Genomic DNA, 23,494 nt, shown 5'->3' with positions numbered 1-23,494 from the left:
TTTGACATTACATTTTTTTTCTTAGGTAAAAATGCATGCATCTTTCTCAGTGGATAATGCTACACTGAACCCACTGAACTGACCCAATGGCCAGAAACAAAGCTCAAGTTGTACTTAAATTCACCAGCTGAAGACAATAAAAGAATAATACTGATATAAAGGAGAACTTTGATTTTGTCTAGCTACCTAATGTATTTCTATACCATTGGTAAAAACATACATAGATATAGGTTGAGGTCAAAAGTTTACATACAGTCATTATGGGCATGAATGTCATGTAATTTCAGGCTTTCGCAGTGAGAGTACTGACAGGGGCTAGAAAGAGAAAGTGCATGTTTCCCATATAAAAAAAAGTATATTCTTTTCGTTGCTCCCTGTTAATTCCAGAAGTAAATTTAAAATCCTTCTCCTCACCAGTGTTGGTCAAGTTACTTGAAAAAAGTAATCAGTAACTAATTACTGATTACTTCCCCCCAAAAGTAATCCCGTTACTTTACTGATTACTTATTTTCAAAAGTAATTAATTACTTAGTTACTTAGTTACTTTTTAAAAACACGATTTACAACCTGAAGAGGTGATAAAGCAGTAGATCTTTCAGCCCAATTTTACTTTTTCTACATAATCCATCATACAAAATGTAATCAAATGGAAAAGTCTCTTTTTTTTAAACTTGTTTTATCAGTTTTAATCTTTTAACTTTATGCATCAAGCAAAAATGTAATTATATGCAACATTCTCTGACTTGAATAAATTAGTTTAACATTTAAACCTATTTTCTACACATTCCAGCACATAAAATAAAATACTTTTTGTGTTTACACTCACTCTTTCAAATAGATGCAAGTAAAACACAGCAGAACATAAATAAAGTCAAAGACTCAGTGGTCCTGTTGCTCTATTTTCACCTGTAAAGCAGGAGTGGGGTAGGCGGAGGTTTACCCTGGTGCAGGTGTGCCGCGGTCAGTTGAAGAATCCGTGAGTTTCTGTGAGTTTCCCATTACGTCGAGAGGTTCTGGTGCGAATGGACCGGAGCCTCCTTGACCTGCTCCCCTCAGGCAGGAGGCTCCGGTCCATTCGCACCAGAACCTCTCGCCATAAGAACAGTTTCTTCCCCTCTGCTGTTGGACACATGAACAATAACCATATGACTGTCCCCACCACTAACACATGACCCTACGCTGTGTTCACTGCATCATTCCATGATTGGCACTGATCACCACCTGCACTCATGTATATATCTTTCAACGTAGCACTCTTAATTCTTATTCTCATGTATATATCTCATGTATAGCTCATGCACATATCTTTCTACGTAGCACTTTTAATTCTTATCCCTACTTTTATTTTTTCATGTCTATTTAAGTGCTATTTATGACACTATGTTTGCACTGAAGCACCGCAGCAATTTCCTAATGTTGTAAACCTGCTCAACATTTGGCAATAAAACCCTTTCTGATTCTGATTCTGACGTCGTTGCGCACTCGGTGCTTGCTTGGAAGTTTAGGGGGTTTTTTTCGCTGTAAAAAGAAGTTTTCTTCCCATGCACGATGGACTCTAATGTTTTTGTCACTTTTTATGGAATCAAACTCAAAGTAAGGTCAGTACTTCCACGCTTTAAACGCTGCACGCTCATACTCTCTCCCACAATCGATATGCGATCCATTGTTGATCTGCACACAGCTGTTGTCACTAACTGCGCACTCGCTTACGTCACTGTCATGAGACATTCTCGCAAAAAATCACGGTTATAGTAACGCAGTAACGCAGCGTTCCTACGGGAAAGTAACGGTAATCTAATTACCGTTTTTGCAATAGTAATCCCTTACTTTACTCGTTACTTGAAAAAGTAATCAGATTACAGTAACGCGTTACAAGTAACGCGTTACTGCCCATCTCTGCTCCTCACACACAAGGTCTTGGATAATCTCAAAGACCTTATAGTGCGGTATCTCCCCAATAGAGCACTTTGCTTTCAGACTGCAGGCTTACTCGTTGTTCCTAGAGCTTTTAAAAGTAGAATGGGTGGCAGAGCCTTCAGTTTTCAGGCCGCTCTTCTGTGGAACCAACTCCCAGTTTGAATTTAGGAGACAAGCACTCCCTCTGCTTTTAAGATTAGCCTTAAAACTTTCCTTTACAGTATGATAAAGCTTATAGTCAGGGCTGGGCCAGGTGACCGTAATCCTCCCTTTATTATGCTGGAATAAGTCTAGGCTGCTGGGGCCTTCCCATGATGCACTGTGTTTTGTCTTCACCACACTTTTTAACTCTCTATGTCTTTAATCACCATTTTGCATTTAATCATTAGTTACTCAATCATCTCTGGCTCTCTTCCACAATGTGTTTTTGTCCTGTCTTCTTCCCCTCAACTGCAGTTGGTCACAGCAGATGGCCCCGCCCCTCCGTGAGCCTGATTCTGCCAGAGGTTCCTTCCTGTTAAAAGGGATCTTTTCTTTCCTACTGTCACTGTGTTTGGTCATAGTGGGTCATCTGATTGTTGAGGTTTTTTTTGGTGTTTTGTATTATTGTAGGGTCTTCACTTTACAATATAAATTTGGCGCCATATAAATACAATGAATTATACTTAATTGAAGCTTAGGGTTAGCCTGGTTTATCTATTTCAAAACCAGTTTTTATGTGCGTTTGGGATCATTGTCTTGTTTAGTTATTGACTGGCTATGAAGCTGAAGAATTTGGAGGTTTTCTCGCTTCTTTATTATTTCATCCACTTGCAATGTACCAGTATTAGTGGCTGCAAAACAGCCCCCAAGCATGATACTACCACCACCATGCTTGACAGCTGGTACAGTGTTCTTAAATTTAAAAATCTCACTTTTGCTCACTTCACCTTTTGTGGCCAAAAAGGTCAGTCAGCATAACCCTTTTCTCCAGAAGCCACTTTGCTTTTTCAGCTGCAAATTTTGGGCGAGCCTGAAGGTGTTGATTTGGAGCCAAGGCATCTTTCAAGGCCGATGCAATGGGAATGTAAAACTTGCTTCACTGTTGACGTAGACACCGGTGTTTCAGAATTTCCTGTTCATGGCAGGTTTGAGCCTTGGTGGTACTGGTTTGTTCTTCAACACCCTGACCAATTTCCTTTAACTTGAGGGGGATAGTTTAGGTCTTCTTCAAGGTCTGTGCAAAGTCGTGACACATCAAAATAACTTGTACTTGTGTACAATAGTTTGAATTGATTATCTTGGAATCTGCAGTTGTTTAGAAATGGCTCCAAGACACCTTCCCAACCTGTGTAAATCTAAAGTTTTCCCTCTTTGCTCTTTACTGAGTTCATTGGACTTTTTTTTATTATTCTAATTATTAATCAGTCCATCAAGTTCTGTCAAACAAATCCTTTTTCTGCCAAAACAAAATAATTTGTCTGTGGTCTGGCATAATGAGAATTTAACAGGTCTAAGCCTTGTCAAGTCAAAACACATTGTTGAGTTTTCAGCATCACATTAAAAGATTTAAGCAAGTGTATGCATATATTTGAGCCAAAATTAATTCAAACTTGTGCACCCAATTCTTATTTTTGTAAGGTCAAAGGTCAAAGATGCATGTTGTACCATCAAAAAGGACAGTTCAGAGAAATTATTAAAAGCCACAAATTACCATGGCTTTTATGCTCATGATGAGTGTATGTAAACTTCTGACCACAACTGTATATTTTATAGTTTAAGGGTGTGACACATTAATAATTTAGGGTTATTTCCTGCCCACAACGACAAGACTGCGCTTGAGGGTAGTCAGAAAGAGAAAGAGCAGAGGCCACTGGTTTCCAGGAAACAGCTCATCAGCTGGATTATAAAGTTCCTATATACAAAAATACTACACGTATAACTAGTTATTACAGTACAAATAGCCCGTTTCTGTGTATGTGTAGGCATGTTAAGGAAGTAAAAAAGAAGAAAAATCATGGTTTTATTTCTCATAAAGAGGCAGGGTGTAGATGATGATCATAAGCATGTCTGATTCACTGACAAAAGTAGTTGTTTAACTGTTAAAGGCTGATAAATAAAGACTGAAGTTCATTAATTACATAAGAAAAATACCATATTTGTACACGGAGACAGATAACATTTTTATGTCTCAGTTTAACTTTTCAGTAGCATATGTTGTTTATTTTACCTGTTTAGTTTAAGAACTTATAATATATTAACCAATGTTAACAGTGTTAACTTTGTAGGGACTGACCCCTAAGAGTGGTTTTTTGTCACCGAGATTAACCCCTTGCATGTGACCATGTGATCACACACTCTGTGAGCTGTTGTTTGGCAAAGAGCCAGCCAGTCAGAGAGCTTTGTGAAGTTGCGCCAGGCATCGAGTTGACCTGATGTCCGAGTGGGTTAATAATTGATGTCCTGAGTTTGACCTTGTTGTCGCACGCGATCCCATCTCAATCCTATTTTTCCAAGAATTTCTATAAGTTTCCCCCTGACACACACACACACACACACACACACCTTTTTTGTTTTGTTCTTGTCTGTCAAAACAAAGAGACAAAATGTAATGCCACCTAAAAAAAAGCAAAGAAAAAAAAACAGAACCAAAAAAACCAGAACTCTAAAAAAGTAAAACCACTTCCCTGCTTGCTGTTCATATTTGTATCCACAGACTTTGGTCTTCCGGCACAGTGCAACATAGTTCATGTGTTGCAATCTTTCCAACAGGGCGTGTGTGTGTTTGGTAATAGACACCGAGGAGCAGCTGATGTAATGACTGTAAAACAGATTTCCAAGAGTCTGAATGACTGGAATGCCTTTAGGAAGTATAGTATTTAAAAATGGTTTTTGGTGAAACATGTGTGAGCAAGCTTCCACAGCTTTTAAAGAAAAGACAGGCTTCAAGTAAAAAGTTAAAAAATATTTTATTTACATCTTCTTTATTCTGTTTTCCCCACAAACATATCAGTCCACTCTTTTTGTCTGCACAAACAACATTTGATGGACCAGATATAGTAGATTTGGTCCACACATACAAAATCATTTCTTAGCAAAAATTATAACTCAAACCAGTATTTTAGAATCTGAAATAAAACCAAGGCCAAAAAATCAATTGTATCTGACAATTAAAAAAAAGTCATACCATACATGTAATATGTATAATATATATAATGTTTTTAAAATGACATTAACTTCACAAAAAACAAAACAAAAAACAGCTAAAGATAAACTCTTGAAGGCACAATATGGCACATACACTTTTATTTTTCAGCAAACAGCAAACATCATCATGGCAATTTGCATTTGGTCAGCTCAACAGTTTCTCACAGTTTCTGCAGGCGTCTAAAATATGTTAAAGGCAATAATCTGATTTCTGTTTTTGGTTAAAGCTGATTAAAAAGAGATAGCACCTTCACCCTGATGCCAAGACAGAAAAGGACTGTCTGAGCATTGCTTTAGCGTGTGTGTAAGCATTCATGTATTTGTGCGTCTTCACAGAGGTATTGAAGCACGTACACACTGCTGCTGGTGCTGCTTATGATGGCTGCAATTGACCGTGTAGATAAGCTGCACACGAACAACACATACTGTATTGTATGAGACATGGTGTCATATATTCACAGTGATACATTTCTCCTTGAGGCACTTGAAGCTGGCTGTGTTGATCATTCACAATTTTACCCTCGAGCTCGCCAGTAAGAAAATCCCCTCACTTTCAGTTTGTCCCAGACGCTACTTTTGGTGCAATAGGTGGTAGTTTCATATTTAAGTTGGCACCCTGCTCAGCAGAGGGTTCAGGCTCAGCAGAGGCTAAAATGACTGTGCACCACAAGTTATTCACATGCAGACTGTCTAGACAAGATCTAATACTCAGATTCTGCATTTCTTTCCCTGAATTCTGTTTTCCTCGTCTTCCTCATCTCTTTCTCAATTTCAGTTAGTCAGTCTGTCTGGCTACATGACTTTATAACCAAAACACATACACAGAGCACAAAGTGCTTAATCTCAACTCATAATTTTAAAAGCAATCTCTTTTCATTCTCTTTTATGGTATTGTGCAAAAGTCTTCAGTCACTCTCATTTCTCCATATTTTACTTTGAAGGAGCCAGAGTTTCCTGTAATTTGGTCAAGTGGTCTTGAGCAATTGTTCTCCAGGTTTTCTGAATTTCTTTAGTTTTAGTTCAAGTTTTTCTGTAGACATTGACTGCTTTGTCACTCATTTGTAGTCCAGTCATTATACCTGGTTCTTTTCAGAGGAATGTTTTTGTTTTGTTTGTTCAACACTTACTATTGAGGATTAAAAAAAAACAACAAACTGTAAGGATAAGCAATTGTCTACTTTACAGACAAGTTAGCAAACAACCAAGAAAATGTGTCTTTAGTCACTTTGCTACCAGCAGCCCGTTGCAAAAGTGCATACTTTATTTAGTTGAATGTATAAAAATGCTAAAGGTAAGTTTGACAGTCTGACAGGCATAAAATAAAATTCAGCACCAAAGTGATTCCAAGAGTGCTGTTAGCTGAAAGCTTGGCATATCTCAGCAAACTGTGCAGTATGTCTTTAAAAACTTTGAAGAAACAGAACAAGTGCAGGACAAAGGAAGAAGTGGCAGGCCTAAAAACAGCAGATGAAATGTATGTTAAGAAATAGGAAAAGACCAGCAAAGACCTGACACAAGACCTGAGAGATGCATCTGCACCTTCAGCTGATCCATCTACTGTTCAGTGAAGCCTCATCAGAAATGGCCATCATTGAAAAAGACTTTCTTAAGAAAGGGGAACAAGGAGAAAGTTACACAAAAAACGGACTGAAATCCAGGCAACCAGTCTAATGGAGTGATGAATCCAAACTTAAACTTTTTGGTTCAAATCATTGTCCTTGTCAGTTTGTAGATCAAGACAGAGGCACAACAGTGAATCTTTAAAACCACCTGTAAAACACATCAGAGGCTCTGTCATGGTTTGGGGCGACATTTCAGCCAATGGTGTTGGAGGAGATGTTGTCAAAACTGAATTTTGAGCGCAGAGAATTACGCTCAGATTTTGATCTACCATACAAAGGCATCTAGAAAGTGTTTGATTGGCAATGGTTTAATTTTACAGCATGACAATGATCCCAAACACACTGCCAATGTAGTAAAAGCATACCTGGATAGAAAAACACATGATTGAACATCACCACATTATCATGGACTATTCTCCCCCAGAGCCCTGATCTTAACATCACTGTAGCAGTGTGGGATCATGTTGACAGAGAATGGAACAAAAGGCAGCCAGCATCCAAAGAAGAGCTTTGAATGCCCTTCAAGAAGCCTGGAGAGCTATTCCAGAGAACTACTTAAAGTACACACTCTGTTTTTTATTTATATAACGTGTTCCCATGTGTGTTTTTAGATGTTTCAATAAAACTGCTAACCTACTTCTTAAATCAAGGGTGACTCAAGACTTTTGCACAGCACTGTATTTTTCTTTACCCCTTTCTGTACGTGTCCTCTTCTCCTGTTGAATTCTAATACAAGTCCTTCATGATCTCCTGCAGCAACGGGTGCAAACACATGTCTATCTCTGTCTTTTTAAGCAGCTGGATGAGATGGACGTGATCGGTGACTATCTGACGCAGGTCTGTCATCTTCTGGAGCAGCTTGGCAAACAGCTGCAGAGAGTCTGGATGGTTTAGCTTCAGCTGCAACTCCAGTGAATGAAGCACCGTCTCCTGAAGCTGCTCGATGGGCTTCACATTCAGCAGGCCTGGCCGGTCTGGACACATTACAGAGATAAGGAGGATAAATGAGAGACTGACCACAATATATCCAAAATCCATTAAAACAGGTAGATGAAAATTTAAATTGGCATAAGAAGAGAAATAAAACCGATAGAAAATGACCTAAAGTTTAAAACTTATGTTGGATGGAGAGGTGCAAATAACTAAACATTATCCACATTCACTGGCAGAAAACATCTCAGTTTAAGTTAAGAATACTTATCTCGATTTCAAGAGATAATATTTGTCATTTAGGTTAATATTCAAATAAAACGTTTAATTTTAATCATCATGCTATCCAAGGTCAGGTTTTTATCAAGCAGCACTATAATAATCACCAATACTAGACTAAGCAGTTAGAATCTGTTGACATAAGAGGGTGAGGCTCAAGTGTTCACAAGCTGGTCTGATTTGTTAACATTTTAGATTTTAAACCCTTAGGTCCCTGCTTGCTTTACTGTGATATTACTAGAACAAAAATGTTTGTTAAAAGATGTCAAAGTTGTATAAAAACGACTCGACTGAGTGATTTTTAGTTGCTCATGTGGTTGCCAGTGAAACCTCACCTTTTTTTTCTCTTTAAGATACAGTGAGTCAAAATGTTGTCATCAACATGCAACTTGCTGTTTGTAAATCTCCCTGCACGTGATGCAGTTGCCGTTTACTGCCGTTCTGCTAGACTCCCTTCCCAAAAACATCCAATACATCTATGAGTGGGCCGAGGCTGGCGGGAGATAGTGTGTTAAACACAGAGAACTGATAACTTGGATTTACTTGGAGCAGCTAACTATGTTAACTATGTTACTTTATATACACATGGATGTAAATTAAATTCACGTTGTCTGGCAGAAGCACAGCGATAACATGAAATAACCTTGGAATCATGATTTTTTTTTTTAAATATTTAAAATAAAAAAGTATTTTTGTTTCATTTTTGCCAAATATTGAGCTGAGAATGGGGTCGCCAGTGTTGTATTTGTTTAATATATATCGGCAAGGAAACAGGAAGCGGTTAGCTTAGCTCTGTACAGAAACAGAAAGGCGTAAAAATGAGATTGCACAAGTGGTTTTATTGGTAGGTGATCATGGTATTCTTACTGTGCTAAGTAGCTGACACAGTAGTGCATTAGTAGATGCTACATAGAACTTTGCAGACCCACGTATGCATGTTGTAGCTACCAACAAGGGGGCAATGTCACGCATATGTGGCGCACGCTTAGTAAGGCTTGTAAGGCTTAGTAAGCGTCTGATTGGCACAACTATTACTTGTGCCAATCAGACGCTCTGACATGAACATTTACGACCAGTTTGGACTCACCAGTTAACCTAGCATGCATGTTTTTGGGCTATGGGAGGAAACTTGTACAGGGAACCCTCCACACAGAGAGGCCCAGGGTGACCAAGAGGTTCAAATGACTACCTTCTTCCCGTGAGGCAACAGTTAGAACCACTGCGCTGCACCACCCAATGTGACCAAGATTTGTAGTGGAGTCAACCATGTGTTAAAAACACTGAACTGTGCACTGCAGCTACTCTCGGTGCTGGCTGATCTTTGATGGGTTTTCTGCATGTGTTAAAGACAATTTTTCTACATACACTTAACGTATTGCTACATGCTGTTGTGCTTTTTTTTCCCTTTTTTCTTTTTTTTTGGGGGGTTGCACACATGCAATAGCTTCCACTGATTACATTTTCACAATCCCTCTCACTGTGTAGCCAGCCATGATTACCTCAATAAGGAACACTGCCAGAACAGCTATTTCTCCCTGCTTCCAGCTGTTACGCAAAGCAAGGTTAAGCTGTGTGCAGCATCACTTTAATAGACAGATATTAACCGATAATGGTGTCAGTCCTGTTAACTCAAAGTCTAAACTCAGACTACAGACGTTTTAAAATCCAAGCCAATTTTGAAATTGTTTCATCGTGCACATACAGAAAACAATTATTAGAAATATTAGGCCAGAGGGAGCAATGTGAGTGATCTCATGTGGTTGCATTTCCAGACTAAAATGGAGACTGTGGTGCAATCGCTTGCTGTAATGTTAGCAATAGCTTGCAATGATAATAAAATCTGGATGACAAATTACTTGGGTCGATGTGGTCAGCAAGGGTTATTTATTCTTGAACGAGAACCCGAGGCGAGATTTTAACTGTCAATAAAATCTGTCGACACCATTAGCCGCCCCCAGGCTAATCTTATGTATGCAATCATGCTCTTGCCATATATGGAAAAACGGTTCATTCAACACATCAGTGCAACAGATGCCATGTTAATCATGTCTGTATACCTGCAGACGCTTTCTTTTATGAGTATATCAGCACCAATAAAGTGCTGATATACTCATAATCAAATCTGAACTCTAAACGTCCAACAGTGGACGCAATGAATCTGTGAGTGTTTTAGGAGGTTTAAGAGAAGTGCTCCAAACCATTCACATATCCAGATTCCTCCTCCGAAGGTCAGGAGAGGTGAACTGGGGGCAGATAGTAAAACAAACAATAATAAAAACACTCACCCCCACTGAGAATGATAACAGCCAGAAACAGGGCCATGTCGCTGTCGTCCAGCTCCAGCGTGTTAAACTTGACGGAGAATTCAAACTTTGGTTCCATCATTTGACAGAAAGGTTTCCTGAGACTCTTGAGGAACTCCCGCGTCATAAAAATCTGTCCATAGGAGATGAGGGTCCCATCTTTGTTCATCAGAGGCGACATCATGATGATCAAAACCTCAATCACACCATACTTCAGCAAAGTAACCTGAAAATAAAGAACACAATGACTGTATCAAAATCTGGCAAGATCTTTAGTTTAGTAGAAATGATAGTCGGGTCGTAACTTCATTTTCATTCAAAATCTAGAACTGCAAGCAGCAATGAGCTTCGCTAACCATTATGTCGACTTATTTACGTTGATCATTTTCTGAATTGAAATTGTCCAAAACTGTTTATTTTAAAGTTGTTTTAGAACAGAAAAAATCTTCCACAACAATCAGGACCGAACGGATGAACCACTGATGAATCTCACCTGATCATTTAGATCCAAATCGACAAATCCAGGGATACTTTTGGCAAACTCTGTCACTTCTCTCACTGCTTCTGCTGAACGAGACTGACAGCTCTGGAAGAAACGCAGCTCCACAGTGTCTGCTTCTCCCTGTCCACCGAAGACTGCCATTCTCATAACCTCACTCTCTGACAGTGGGTGCGTTTCCGTGTAGCCTGATATGTGAGAGAAGGTACTTAATTTAGTTGGAGGAGTACAAGAAAAACAGAGAAGCTAACTATATAAGAAGCTAAAAATAACAAAGAGTTAACAGATAATTGCTGAATTTTGTGTCTTTCTAGATCTCTCGATCCTCATCCATCTCCATTTTTCTGCAAGACTTTTAGAAAATAACAATACAATTATCGACCGATGAAGAGAATATGACAGAAGATACAGTGGTACCATTGAGAATAGGTAACATAATTTATCAGCACCAGTAAAACTGGACTTGAAAAATGTAAAAACTGCACTTTTCTCCCCAGAAAAACTAATGCAATGAATTGGGGTTAATATGTGTGCTTTAATAATTATCTTGATTATGTGAAAAAAAAAAAAAACATTGACAACACTGGGTGAAACTGGTAAATGAAGAAGTTTGAATAGTTGGGATTTTCATTTTAAGGAGCTTGTCTGAGTTTCAGCCTTTGTTTTGTATATTTTGAATTGCTATTACTATTAATTCCAATGTAAAAAAATTTTTTAATGTGGAATAATAGGAACAATATCTTCTGCATTGCTGTAGCTAATTGCATTCCTAAAACTAAACAGAACAATAACAGACAAACAACATGTTTTGGACATTGCAACAAAAGGTGTTCTTTAACAGAGTAATTTGATACTACCCACCTCCGTGTACAGGTGGAAGAGCGGAGGTCTGGTGCTGCTGCTGCTGGTGCTCTGGGACTGGTATCTGCTTACAATTAATGAACTGCTCTCCTTCCATTAGAGACTTCAAGTCGTGGATGACAAAAGGCTACAGGTAGAGTGCAAGGAAAATTTTGGGAGAAGGCAGAAGAAAAGGAAAAAAGAAAAGAAAAAGAGAAAAAATTAAGTTGATTATAGGTCTTCTGAGGACATTTAGTCTCATCTGTATGATGAGGCAAATAAAGAAAGTCTCAGCTGCAGGCCGACACAGAAAAAAAACATCATTTCCAGGTATCTGAGCAAACTTACGCTTACTTTAGTAAAACTAACATGCACTGGCCTGAAACATGAATGCTGCTATTCACACACATAAATCATTATTGTAGTGGGAATAGAGGGAATTAAAGCAGGAAATTCTCTAGAAGTTGTGAAATGAACAACCCATTTCCTGCGTGAGTGAATGAAACTGAGTGGGGGGAGTGAAATGTCTTTATGTGCTCACTGTGCAGGAATCTGTTTGTTAGTTTTGTCTTTACACAGCAATTGTATGTATGTTGTTCAGCGCAAGCACAACGAGCGCCTCCATTTTCTTATAAGTGCCAGCTTTCATAAAATTTCTTTCAACACACTCAGGATTTCTGCTATAAACATATAGGCTAAACAAATATAGTCTATATAAAAATACCTTTAATCTATTTGTGCGACTGTAATGCTACGTTTTAGCATTTGCCACTAGCAACATTATTAAATGTGCAAAAAGAAAAAAACACTATACTGGGTAGCTTTGTTGGAAGCTAAATTGAACTTGTGTGAACATTATGTATAACAAAGAAATCAAACCTCCATTTTATCTGAAGCACTCATACAACAAGGTAAAATAATAGGTATCTTGCACAGAGACATTGTAGCTCCGATTCCAAAATAATTGAGCAAAACAATGATGGTTTTCCAAGGTTAAGGAAAAAAATCGCTTCCTTTATCGCACATGGTGTGTCTGGAGTTCCGGTGCAGTTAAACACTGATTACACATCAACTCATATCAAGGTTCTGCTTGTTAAAAAATGTAAATATTCTACGAAAGTTAAAATCATTGACTCCCAATTTGTTTTAGGAGGATTGCTTTGGTTTAGTAAATAACCAAGCAGTCCCTCAAACAAAGAGATGATTTGGTGCTATTTGGCTGCAATCACCACGATGAACAGTCATAACAAGCAGACGAAAGAGATGCGGCGCAACCTTGAGCTGAGAGTTATCCGAGAACACGAGTAAAAAACCAAAAACTAAGAATCTCCTTCTACATTTTAAGAATATAATACGCTCAAAGTTTTTAATCCACTTTTTTATTCTGTGAGGGAAAAAAATCAAAGAAGATGAAGTGATCAGGTTTCACAGAAAAGCCTACAAAAACATACACATTCACAAATACTGGAAATATCTTCATGCTGATAGTTTTTAAGCATGTTTTTCATATTCTCAATAATTAACCGTCATTTGTCTGGAAACAGACAATTGAATTTTTGACCTCCAGTGACTCATCTCACATCTTGTGACACGATCCTGTGTTTTTATCGGTTAAAACAAACTGTCCAGTGTGCACCATGGGCGTATTAGTCAAACAGCATCAGTACCAAGAAAAAGAAGAAGAAGGAACAATGGTTACTGGTACACACGTAGAGCATATGCATGTACCAGTAGAATTTGCTTTTTAATTTTTTCCGCTCCACTCCTTAAAGCCCAGCAAAACCAGTATGATGACATGGCTATGCATCAATGTCAACTTAAAATTACATTGGATTCTTGCAGATATGTTGGTCTCTGCTGATTGGTTGGAGAGACTAAAATCAAATCCCCAACTGAAACTACTTACAGTTGGAACAATGAATGATACTGCAAACACAGCGTAACAGGCTGACGGTACTATCTGATATCAAACCAACTCCATAATCTTCAGATCACATATGTATGTCTGATTAAAGAAATGTAGTTGCCACACTCAATGTAATATTACTAGTACTACTATATGAATAATACACAGACAAAGCAACTTCACATATAGGAATAGCGGCATCATAAGGAGAAAAAAGGGAGAAAGCTGATGAATTAAAAGCAAAAATAAAATAATGCAAAGTGGATAAAAATATTCACTTGAGATCTATTTTATGTTCTGCTTGCATGCTGTTTGATTAGGTCTCTTTGGAAAACTCTAAACTCTAAATAGCTTCTTCCATTCAACTTTTCTAAATTTCCAAATGTCTTTATGAAATCATTTGATGTTTTAAGCAGGACTGTCGAAGCCATGGCTGTAAAAGAAAAGACTGCTAAAAGCAACACCACCCTGTTCTGTAGTTTGACCATTGTAACCTGAGATATTTTCTAACAGCCAAGACATGTTGAAACCAGTCCATCCACTTTTTGAGTTAACACAGCAGCAACAGCCTAAATCGCGTCATCTGAGTCAAAACTGAGCGTGCTCACAGGAATTTATGCTGACAAATGTTAAAAGACGTGCTGAGTAAAAGGTTTAAAATACTTAGAGTTTAAATCATATTAATGGTGTAGTATTAATAACAATTCTAACTAAATTTAATTCTTGTATAAGTGAAGGTAAAGAGTAATAAAGCAGTAAGGCTTTTTCTATGTCCTACTTCTGAATTTTGGTAAAATACTGCATGAAGTTATGGATTTTTCACCCTGGCCTGTTCAGTATGATCTTGACTCTGTTTAATGTCATCCTTGCTTGTGATAGTTTCCAGAATGGGAGATATAAAAAATATATATAGGTCAAATTTGTGCTGTAGATGTCGTTCTTAGTGGAGAAAAAGCAAACAGGAAAGAGAAACTGGCTCAGTAGCTCTCATCAGCGAGTTGAGAACGTTCAGTATATGTAGATGGTTGATATATCCCTGGAATGCAAAGACAAGTGAAACCACATGCACACCTGCAAATATCTTATCAGTTCAAATGCTGGTCTAATATTAAGCAGCAGTGCTCATATACAGTTTTTTTCTGATCTATTTTCTGTCCTGAGAATGCCAATGTTGAGCGCTATCTGTCTGCTGATTTTGTACGCATCCGAATCAAAGCAAATGAGAATTTAGAGAGTGCTGCTTACCACGTTGTCTCCGGTCTTCCCAGAGAGGATGGCCCTGGCCTTGGCCTTGGTGAGAGGGAAGTATTTCAGATAGGCCTCGTACAAATGCCGGGCCAGAGCCCTCAGATCTGCTGCCTCCGGGTGCATGTGCTCCATGTCAGATGAGAACTCGGCTAGCAGTTTTTCCTTCTCTGCCTGAGGCATTCGGCCAAAACGAATAGCTGGGAAAGGAAACAGAAGAACACTCTGGTGAACCATGAAAAACAGACATAATCACATGTGCACAGCAAATACGCAAAACCTGAAGCCTGAGTCAATTTATTGGAGTCACGCGACCTCAAAAGTCCCAGTTTGAATTAATACCATTTTGACTGACATTTCGACCTCAAACCACGTGTTACCATGTGCTACTTCACTTCTACAAAACACAAGTTAGGCTGAAAAGTTGAATAATGAATTCAAAGAACATGGGGAACCCTAAAAAATATTTCTAAACTACATTTTTCCTTTAGTAAACTAGCTTTAACAGAAGTAAAACACTATTTATTTGTGTATCAGATTGTAACATCAAGTACAATATGCTCATTCATGTGTAGCCATGTACACATGAATGAATCCCAGCCTTTTCCCGCTCAAAAAGGTCATTTTTGGAAGTGACTACATGTGATGGATTAGCATACACAAAAATAAATCTGTCTTGTGATTGAAATCCATTCCCTGTTATTTCAGACCAGTTGATAAACAATATTCTACGTAAGTAAATGAAAAATTTTAAAAATTGACTTTATTAAAAGCTGGTAATTTTTTATACTTATATTGAAGTCACTGGAGTACAATATCTGCTTAAGTAAAGGCTTTAAATACCTTTTTCATCACCCCATTTACCTTCTGTTAGAATGTTTAATTTCTTTATCACATCTTTAATATTTGATCAATGAGCAATGAATCAAATTGAACAGCTAATGTCAACAGAATTACCCATCTAGAGCAAACACACAAGATTTTACGGCACACTGAAGCACTACAAACCCCAGTGAACAAAGAATGAAATGTAAATGTGGGACATTTCATTTGAGACAGGGGACGTGTTTCTTTTACCTGATATGCAACAACGCCAATGTTAGGTAACTACTCTTTAAACCGTTGCGATGTCACAATATTTCAAGCTTGGAGTTAAAGTAATGGAAAACTTGTCCGAGTTGCTCTAATAACTCAAAGATTTCTGAATGTTAAAAAGTCACATGAGTCATATGACTCATGGCTTCTTCAATGAAAGGGAAAATCCAGTGGCATCAAAAGATGACAAATGATTCTGCTGTGATTTTTGAGGTGTGTCTTATGAGGCAATTAGAACATTTTGTTGACTCTGATATTGTGTACGGACCGATGTTTTCACAGCTCACCGAAAGATGAGTCGTTTGTTGAATAGGTATTTATTTTAGGATTCAGCTGAGATAAATATATTCTCTTGTAAATGAAGTATTGAGTCTCAGTGGGACTACCTGTATAAAAAAAGGTTAAATAAAATAAAATATAATAAAAACAGACCTGAAATGTAACAGCTTTCATTGCATTAATGTAATTTTCACAGAATGCAAAATTATTTACCTCCTGATAAAATTATGTGTATTTTATGCCCCTTAACTAAATATATTGATTATATTTCATTTGATCAAAAATATACCTGTATAAAATTATCTTATATTACTAGAGTTGCATTGCACTTTTCAAATTTTATAGTCAGCCTCTATTTTATGCTGAATGTGACAAAATGTTTTACAAGCTGACAATTTCTCTGAATACTACGTGTCAGTTTTAGACTTTGTAACTTTGTAAAGCAGTAAGGTCTGATATCTGTCAATGAATATAAAATGCAACCCATGTTTTGTAAAATTAGAAACAAAATAAAAACAACACATAAAAAAAAGACAAAAACCCTGCAAGATGTGACTTGTGAACCCCCACAGAAATAAATGGTCCACTGGCGGCTGAAAGCAGGAGGTAACGGCACATCTATCTACCAGCATTCAAGTGAATGCTTCCCTTGCCCTGCTGCGTGTACATGAAAGCAGCACTGTGGTTGTAACATGGCTGATGTGGATGTCTTTTTTTTTTTCTTCTAAGAAATCTGACACCAAGGTGTGACCATTCTTTTTCTGTTAGTGGAAGTCATTATTCCTTATTTCCATTTCATTCCCAGCTCTGAATTTACTGCAGTGTGTACGTGATTATGTAATGCTGACTGCACACCCTAAGCAAATGCATACAAACTAAAGTGGCTCTACCACCGGGCACCGCGCCCACGGCAGTGACACAGCAAACTGGAGAAATCAGTTCAACGCAAGTCAATCATTGATTAAACAAAAACCCACACAACTCCAGCTATACCTATTACACCAGAGTGATATCAGAAAAGGTGGAGGTAGAGAGAAAGACGCAGAGATAAGCAACAGCAAAGTAGAAAAAAACATATATCTATTGATAGCAGATGCTCATAATGTTGTTGAATTTAAGTCACTTCTAAGATTAAAATGTGACAACGAGTCCAGCCGACTTTTGCCATGATGATTGACAAAACCTTTCGTGCTAACCGGCACCAGCAATAAGGTCATTAGTTAGATAAAGGAGACATGGTTTAAAAAAAAAAGCTTGAATTAAGAACCTTTTGGTCATGAAACTGTGAGATTGTAATGTATAATTACTCTGACACCAAACTCTTAGAGATAAGATCACATCTGCGTTAATGTGATGTTGTTTTCAATAAACTACAGTTACAAGCTGCCAAGTAGGAAAAGCTTGTTTCCTCAGCCTCTGAATCCAGCACACAGATGCCACGCACCTATGCCAGTGTTTTCAGTGATGAATTGAATTACTGAACCATTGTCAAATTTGTGCAGCATCTTCCTCGGGGTCATGCTGTAACGCTTTGACTAGAGGTGGTATGTAAACCTAGTAGGTGATAAACCTGTTGTAGAAGTTTGGATATAAAATCTGTCCCCACCTCTCTATGCCTACCTAGAAAAAAAACACAGCAGATAATTTGGCTTTTACTCATCACAGGGGCAAAGCTTTAGGACAGTGGGCAGCACAGTTACAAATGACTAACATGTAACAGTTACCAGACTAATATATATGAGTTACCAGGTGAGCTTCTTTCAAGGGATGACTTAAACCTGTTCCTGTTCTTACAATCGGTGTATTTATGATGGGCAATGGCTGAACTGGGGAACTTATTTGGTGGAGGTAAGCTGCTATGTCTGACAGACTGGACAAACCCCAAGATGGCCTGCCCAAGGTAGCAAATAATCAAGCTATGGCCTCAGTCTTGGTAAAATATGCCATTTCTCACTATTTAGGTTGCATCTGCCCACATATGCAGTCTATGGTCAGGATTGCCTCCTGCTCTAGCCCACTGGCTAAGTAAGCTGTGGCACCTCCACCATCATCTACCACTTCATTAAAATCATTCTTTTTCCCCCCCACCTTTTAATATTCACCTCACTCTTCAGAGTCAAGACTCCTGACACCAAAGAGGCATCAGGCTGTAATAAAATTTATTCATCAACTTTTTAATATTTACTATTAGAGCAGAACTAACAAAACCACTAAATGCAGCTAGTTTCCTTTTTATCTGGAATGGCTTAAGTTTGTAACAAAACCAAATGAAGAACTATCCAACTATCCAAAGCAGTCTGTTTACATATGCTTTAAATGACTACACATATAAGAAATGACTAAACTCCCCCGGTATGTTACTTTGGTTTGTCCCTGGGCCTCGTAAGCAGGTGACTGAGTTGCTTTTTCTTACATCCTGTTAAAGAAACACTGAGTACTGTTAACATATATATGTATATATATATATAGACACACTCTTTTAATGCACTATACAACAGAATTTAAGTTGTGAACAGTTCTGATTAAGGCTTTCTTTTCAACTCTGGTAGATGGCCATCTCCTCTGTGTTCATTCACCTTCCAGTCCAACTGCCCCTTAAAAAAAGTGCCACTTAAAAAATACTTAAGTGATTCCAGTATCAATCATTCAGAAGGTTTTGAGCTCCTGGTCTCCATTACAGTGTCATACTGTTTTTAACACGCTGCAATTACAAGCTGTCAAGTAGGGGGAAAAAAAGACTTCTTCTGGATGCAGCACAACGATACCGTGCAAGCATGCCAGTGTTTTCAGTGGTTTGTCTAATTAAGTCTTAAGTGCAGCCCCCATTAATTTACCTGAGAAGCAGGATTATTCGGAGCTCTTCAAAGATCACCTTGTTTGCTTTGAAAGGGGGAATTCTGCTTGTTTCTAGAGCAATATGGCCAAATACAAAAATGGTAAGCTTCAGCAAGTGCAAGGCCAATGACAGGGCAGCAACAACATCAGTGTTTGATAAAAGTTGTATAATTTACCATCATGCTTTTGTTATTTCCTGTTCTGTCAACTTCTTGCCCACTTGACCACAGAGTTCAGTGTAGCCACACTTCCACTAATGTATGAGAGAATTTCCTGTCGCTGTCATTGCTTCTTTTTTTTTTTAAATCAGTGGTTGTGCAACAGGCAAACCTACCTCATCAGAGTGCTCAAATCTGTGTTTGCAATCGACAGGAAAGCTATTATTTTGGTGGTGTTACAGCCACCAAAATAATAGCTAATGCATGCTCACTATTTATTATAAATTACATAACCCACACACTTTTTTCAGTGCAAATGGGGAAGCGATCTTTGTGGGAAGCAGGGCTTTCTGACTTGTCATGATTTGCAGAGTTATTTTAATTTTACGACCTCACCGAAGTGAGTATGCTACAAGTGCGCCGAGGAGGGAAAGAGCCATAACGTGTCCAACCCTAACAGGTGCAACAAATATAACAGGAGAATCAGGAAGACATCAATCAAACATAGCCAGAGTATACTTATTTACTCACGAGGTTCATAATGAAACACAGCTGAGGAGGTGGAGTCAGGTGTGCTTGTTGATGCTCCTGACTGGACAACAAAAGCTAACAAAACAAAACTATTCTAAAGCGACGGATGAAAGAAGAGATTTTTTTTCTTTTGAAGTAGACGGTTTCTCTGCATATTGTACTTCTGTGGAGTAGTTTGCAAATGGTGAGGTCATCTAAGAGCTGTTTACTTGTATCTCAGTAAAAAGCTCTACGTACAAATGTCTGGTACATGAAAGGCAAACATATGTGTGTTTTAATTTTTTTCTAAATTGTACATGCAGTTTTTAAAAACTTAAAAACTCTTTTAAAAAAGACCCACTCACGTGGCTGATGTACAAACTTAGTGCACACAATCAGCCAAATGCTTGTGCGAATAAAACCGAAGCTGGCAACTTTTCACACATTCAAACAGCAGCAACGCTGACAGAATTGCTATAACACATTTTTGATGCTATGCAGTGAAAACAGTCAGGCTGTGAGTAGCATGCCTCTGATAGGTGTGCTACTCACACCTATCATATCTGTCACTATCAGGCCTTTGTTGAATAAAGCACAAAGGCAGGTCAAAATTTAGAACTTTTGATAGGCGTTATAGTTAGCTATACACCAGAATCTCATCTTTGAATTTCTACTGTGATATGAATCAGCTGGGGGGTGGCGGGTACACACTGCGCGAATGATGGGAACTAAAACATGAACCAAGATTTGCAACAATGGCCAAAGACCACAGATGAAAGAATTGGCAACATCTAAGACAGTGATATAGATTTCTGCACACATTACTATGACACCTCAAAGGCTAAATTGGAAGCAGTGTGGTCAACACGCATCTGCGGCTCTCAAAGGGCATAAGTACTCAGTCCGAGAAGAGGCGCTTCCTGAACCTCAATTTCAAAGAAGAATCAGTCTTTTTACCTACATCTGCTTATTTATAGACATATAAATAGGGGGTTTCATTCCTGTCTGAGGGATGGATGTGAAAATGAAAAAAAGATTGAATGCACAGAAGCTTCAACTTTTTTTTTAGTTCATATTTGAGTTTAATGAAAAATACGACCCAGGTGTGCTCTGACTGTGTGCAGACTGTCATGAAAATGTGTGTATGAATGCCACCGGCTTACCGTTGTGTGACATCCCGACGTTGAGGCACTTCTGGAAGCGACAGTATTGGCATTTGTTACGCGACTTCTTGTGAATTCGACAGTGAAGATCACAGTGATCGTACACCAGCTTTAACCTGATGGTGCGTCTGAAGAAACCCTGTGAAAAAGAGGAATACGATTAGTACACACGTAGTGACTTCAGTCCTTATGGTTGCTCTGCCTACTCTTTTTCAAATAAGCCCTATTCTAATGCATATTTTTATCCCTTCATCAAAAAGGATTGAGGGGCATAAAAAAGTTTTAACATTTCATTTAATAATTCAAATTCTGAATCAAGTTAATTGCTGGAAAAGTAGCTCAACGCAGTGTCTACTGACTGAGAAATACTGATAAGACACCTGGCTCTTTCTAATCTGTATGGAAGCCAATCATTGGGCCAACAAGTCTATTCAAAAGTTAACTGTGCAAATTTACACATTATGTCTTCAACCTTAGGACCAAAGAAGCTTATCTCACCTATTAATGTGTAGCCATGGTCAGACTTATAGTATACATTCCTACACCCTGAGCAGTGTAAAAGGAGAAAAAATCCTATGGGCTGCAAATTTCTGAAAGGCGAATTTTCAGTGAGAATAAAAACTGACATCAGGACTTTGTGCGAAGGCTTTTCAAATAAGCATCTACATTCCTACGATCCACAGATGTTTCTTTTTTAATCGTAGGTTATTTATAGAAGAAGGAAGTTAAAAGGGGTCAAGACTCCACCTCAATAAAGAATGTTTTCTGTTTTAAAACAATTAAGTGTTTGCCTGCTTGGCTGACCCCCCTCTTCTTGTGAGTCTCCCCTGAGACATCAGCAGAACAATAACTACTCTCCCTCACCTTCATTCAGCCCCTGACGGAACAGAGTGACAGCTTATGGCGGCAGAAAAACAGAGACCCTTGTTCCGCAACAGTGTCAAAGAGCTTCTGTTTTAACACTGTGGTGGAGTTCAAGGTGACTGTCAGTGGTCGTGTTCTTTTTGATTGTTTTTACAATGCAAGCTGCCAAAAAATATACTGTCAGCATTATGTCGTTCAGTACGAGTCCAAATTTTATAAGAAAAGCTGATCGTTTGAATAAATCATGCGTAGCTTGCGGCTCTGTTCATTCTTCTAGGGTGGTAGGGTTTAAGCCAACCAAAAACAAATCCACGGTTACGATCCACTGGAAGGACGTTTGTGAGGCAGGCAAACAAAGTGAGTCCACGAATTAGTGAAAACTCTTATTTTGAAAAAAGGCCCCCTTCTTTGATCAGCCCTTTTTCTTACACAGTATTTCATACTGAATGAATATGGCATGACTATTTTCTTGTGTTCATAAGGACACATTCACCCTTTGAATTTAGTCATTTGGATTATAAATCCATCAATAACTGTCATGAAACAGATATGCGGGTCTGTAAGTTTACTTTCACGGTCTGTATTCACATGAAGCTGTTCACTCCTTGGAAGCTTCGTAGCTTCACCTTGACGAGCGATGAGGGCACCGAGGCCACTGAGTGGTATCAGTGGCCTTGTAACAGTAAGCACTGTACTGTGTACTGTGTGTGTAAGAATAGAGACGAACATGTCTATAGAAAATAGACTCTGCTACCCGTGGAGGCAAAACTTCACTAAGACTAAATTTGGCTTGGTAGCTTGTGTTTACTACATGTGATGTCAGCCTGAAATGAAGTTAATCGTAATGAACAAGGAATAAGTCACCTATTAAAATGGAAAACTATTAAACCAGCATAAATGAGCCACACAACCAGTGTGGTGCGGGCTGTAGTGTGGGCTGTTTTATAATTACACTCTTTAACAAAGATAAATAAATGATATTAGGCAGAAAACAGCACAAAATTTTTATTTCCTACAAAACTACAAAATATTTCAGCTGGACTTTTCCTAGTAAGTAAGCAATATATAGTAGGCCTCTTGTATTGCACTTTGAATCATACTAGTTGAATCATACTACTCAGTAACAAGCTGCTGCATTTCAGTTTCTTTTTTCTGTGAAAGCGCCAGAGTGAAGGTTTCTTTTCAAATTAGTTTGATTTCAGACGTGCAAACGCTTCTTGGATCTAAACCAAAAGATGCACAGACAGGTCTGCCGATTCTGAAAAATCCATCTCATATGTGTTTGGAGAAAAATGTTCATGTTTCTGTAATGTGTCAATATTTCAAAGAAAATGGAAATATTTCTGAAACTTCACCCACACTCTATTAGTTATTTATACTCTATACAGACAGACAAACAGACAGAGAGTTTAAATGGGTGGCTGTCTGAAGAAGCACACGCCTATCTTGAGCCCTCGCTGAGTGGAAAATGTATGGGGCTTGTGGTTAGAGTGGCAGACATCAAAAAGATGAAAAAAAAAGCACATTTCTCTCCATGCATTATAGAATTATTTATTCCACCAACAAGTTTCACCGACGGGTGACACACAGTGACAGAAAAAGAGTGGCAGAGAGAGAAAAGAGCTGCAGTAGAAATTGTTACACCCATTACCATTTCCTGACACGACTTGAAAGTAGTATGACTGCTGATTTATAATCATCTGAGCATTACTTGTTAAGAAAAAGACTTAACGCACTCTCTACTGATATGAATCATGATTTAACACATGAATCATTTCTGTGATGATTGAAAACCATTTAAAAAAATCCTCTCTAAAACTGAGCAAAGACGGAGCGCTGCTTAAAATGTATCGACTGATCCAC

At 38.3% G+C, this 23,494-nt stretch overlaps 1 protein-coding gene across 5 annotated transcripts in view; it reads right to left on the bottom strand.

Moving 5' to 3' along the window:
- Nucleotides 1–4,840: 4,840 nt before the first annotated feature.
- Nucleotides 4,841–23,494, bottom strand: part of pparg (peroxisome proliferator-activated receptor gamma) — a 41,879-nt gene continuing 23,225 nt past the window's right edge. For all 5 annotated transcript variants that reach the window (XM_085274293.1, XM_085274291.1, XM_085274292.1 and 2 more), the window contains exons 4-9: nt 20,768–20,906; nt 14,728–14,927; nt 11,598–11,724; nt 10,731–10,924; nt 10,220–10,463; nt 4,841–7,699 (exon numbers count right to left, since the gene is read on the bottom strand). In XM_085274293.1, coding sequence (XP_085130419.1) covers nt 7,452–7,699; nt 10,220–10,463; nt 10,731–10,924; nt 11,598–11,724; nt 14,728–14,927; nt 20,768–20,906 — 1,152 coding nt within the window. In that variant the 3' untranslated portion in view covers nt 4,841–7,451. The remainder of the gene's footprint in view (nt 7,700–10,219; nt 10,464–10,730; nt 10,925–11,597; nt 11,725–14,727; nt 14,928–20,767; nt 20,907–23,494) is intronic.

The sequence above is a fragment of the Mchenga conophoros genome, linkage group LG5 (genome assembly GCF_057382185.1).
Source record: "Mchenga conophoros isolate Kocher_MC1m ecotype Shallow Benthic linkage group LG5, M_conophoros_male_GT1.1, whole genome shotgun sequence".
NCBI classification, from domain to species: Eukaryota; Metazoa; Chordata; class Actinopteri; order Cichliformes; family Cichlidae; genus Mchenga; species Mchenga conophoros.
Note: the sequence above shows the minus strand (reverse complement) of the source record. Positions and strands in the feature narration are given on the sequence as shown.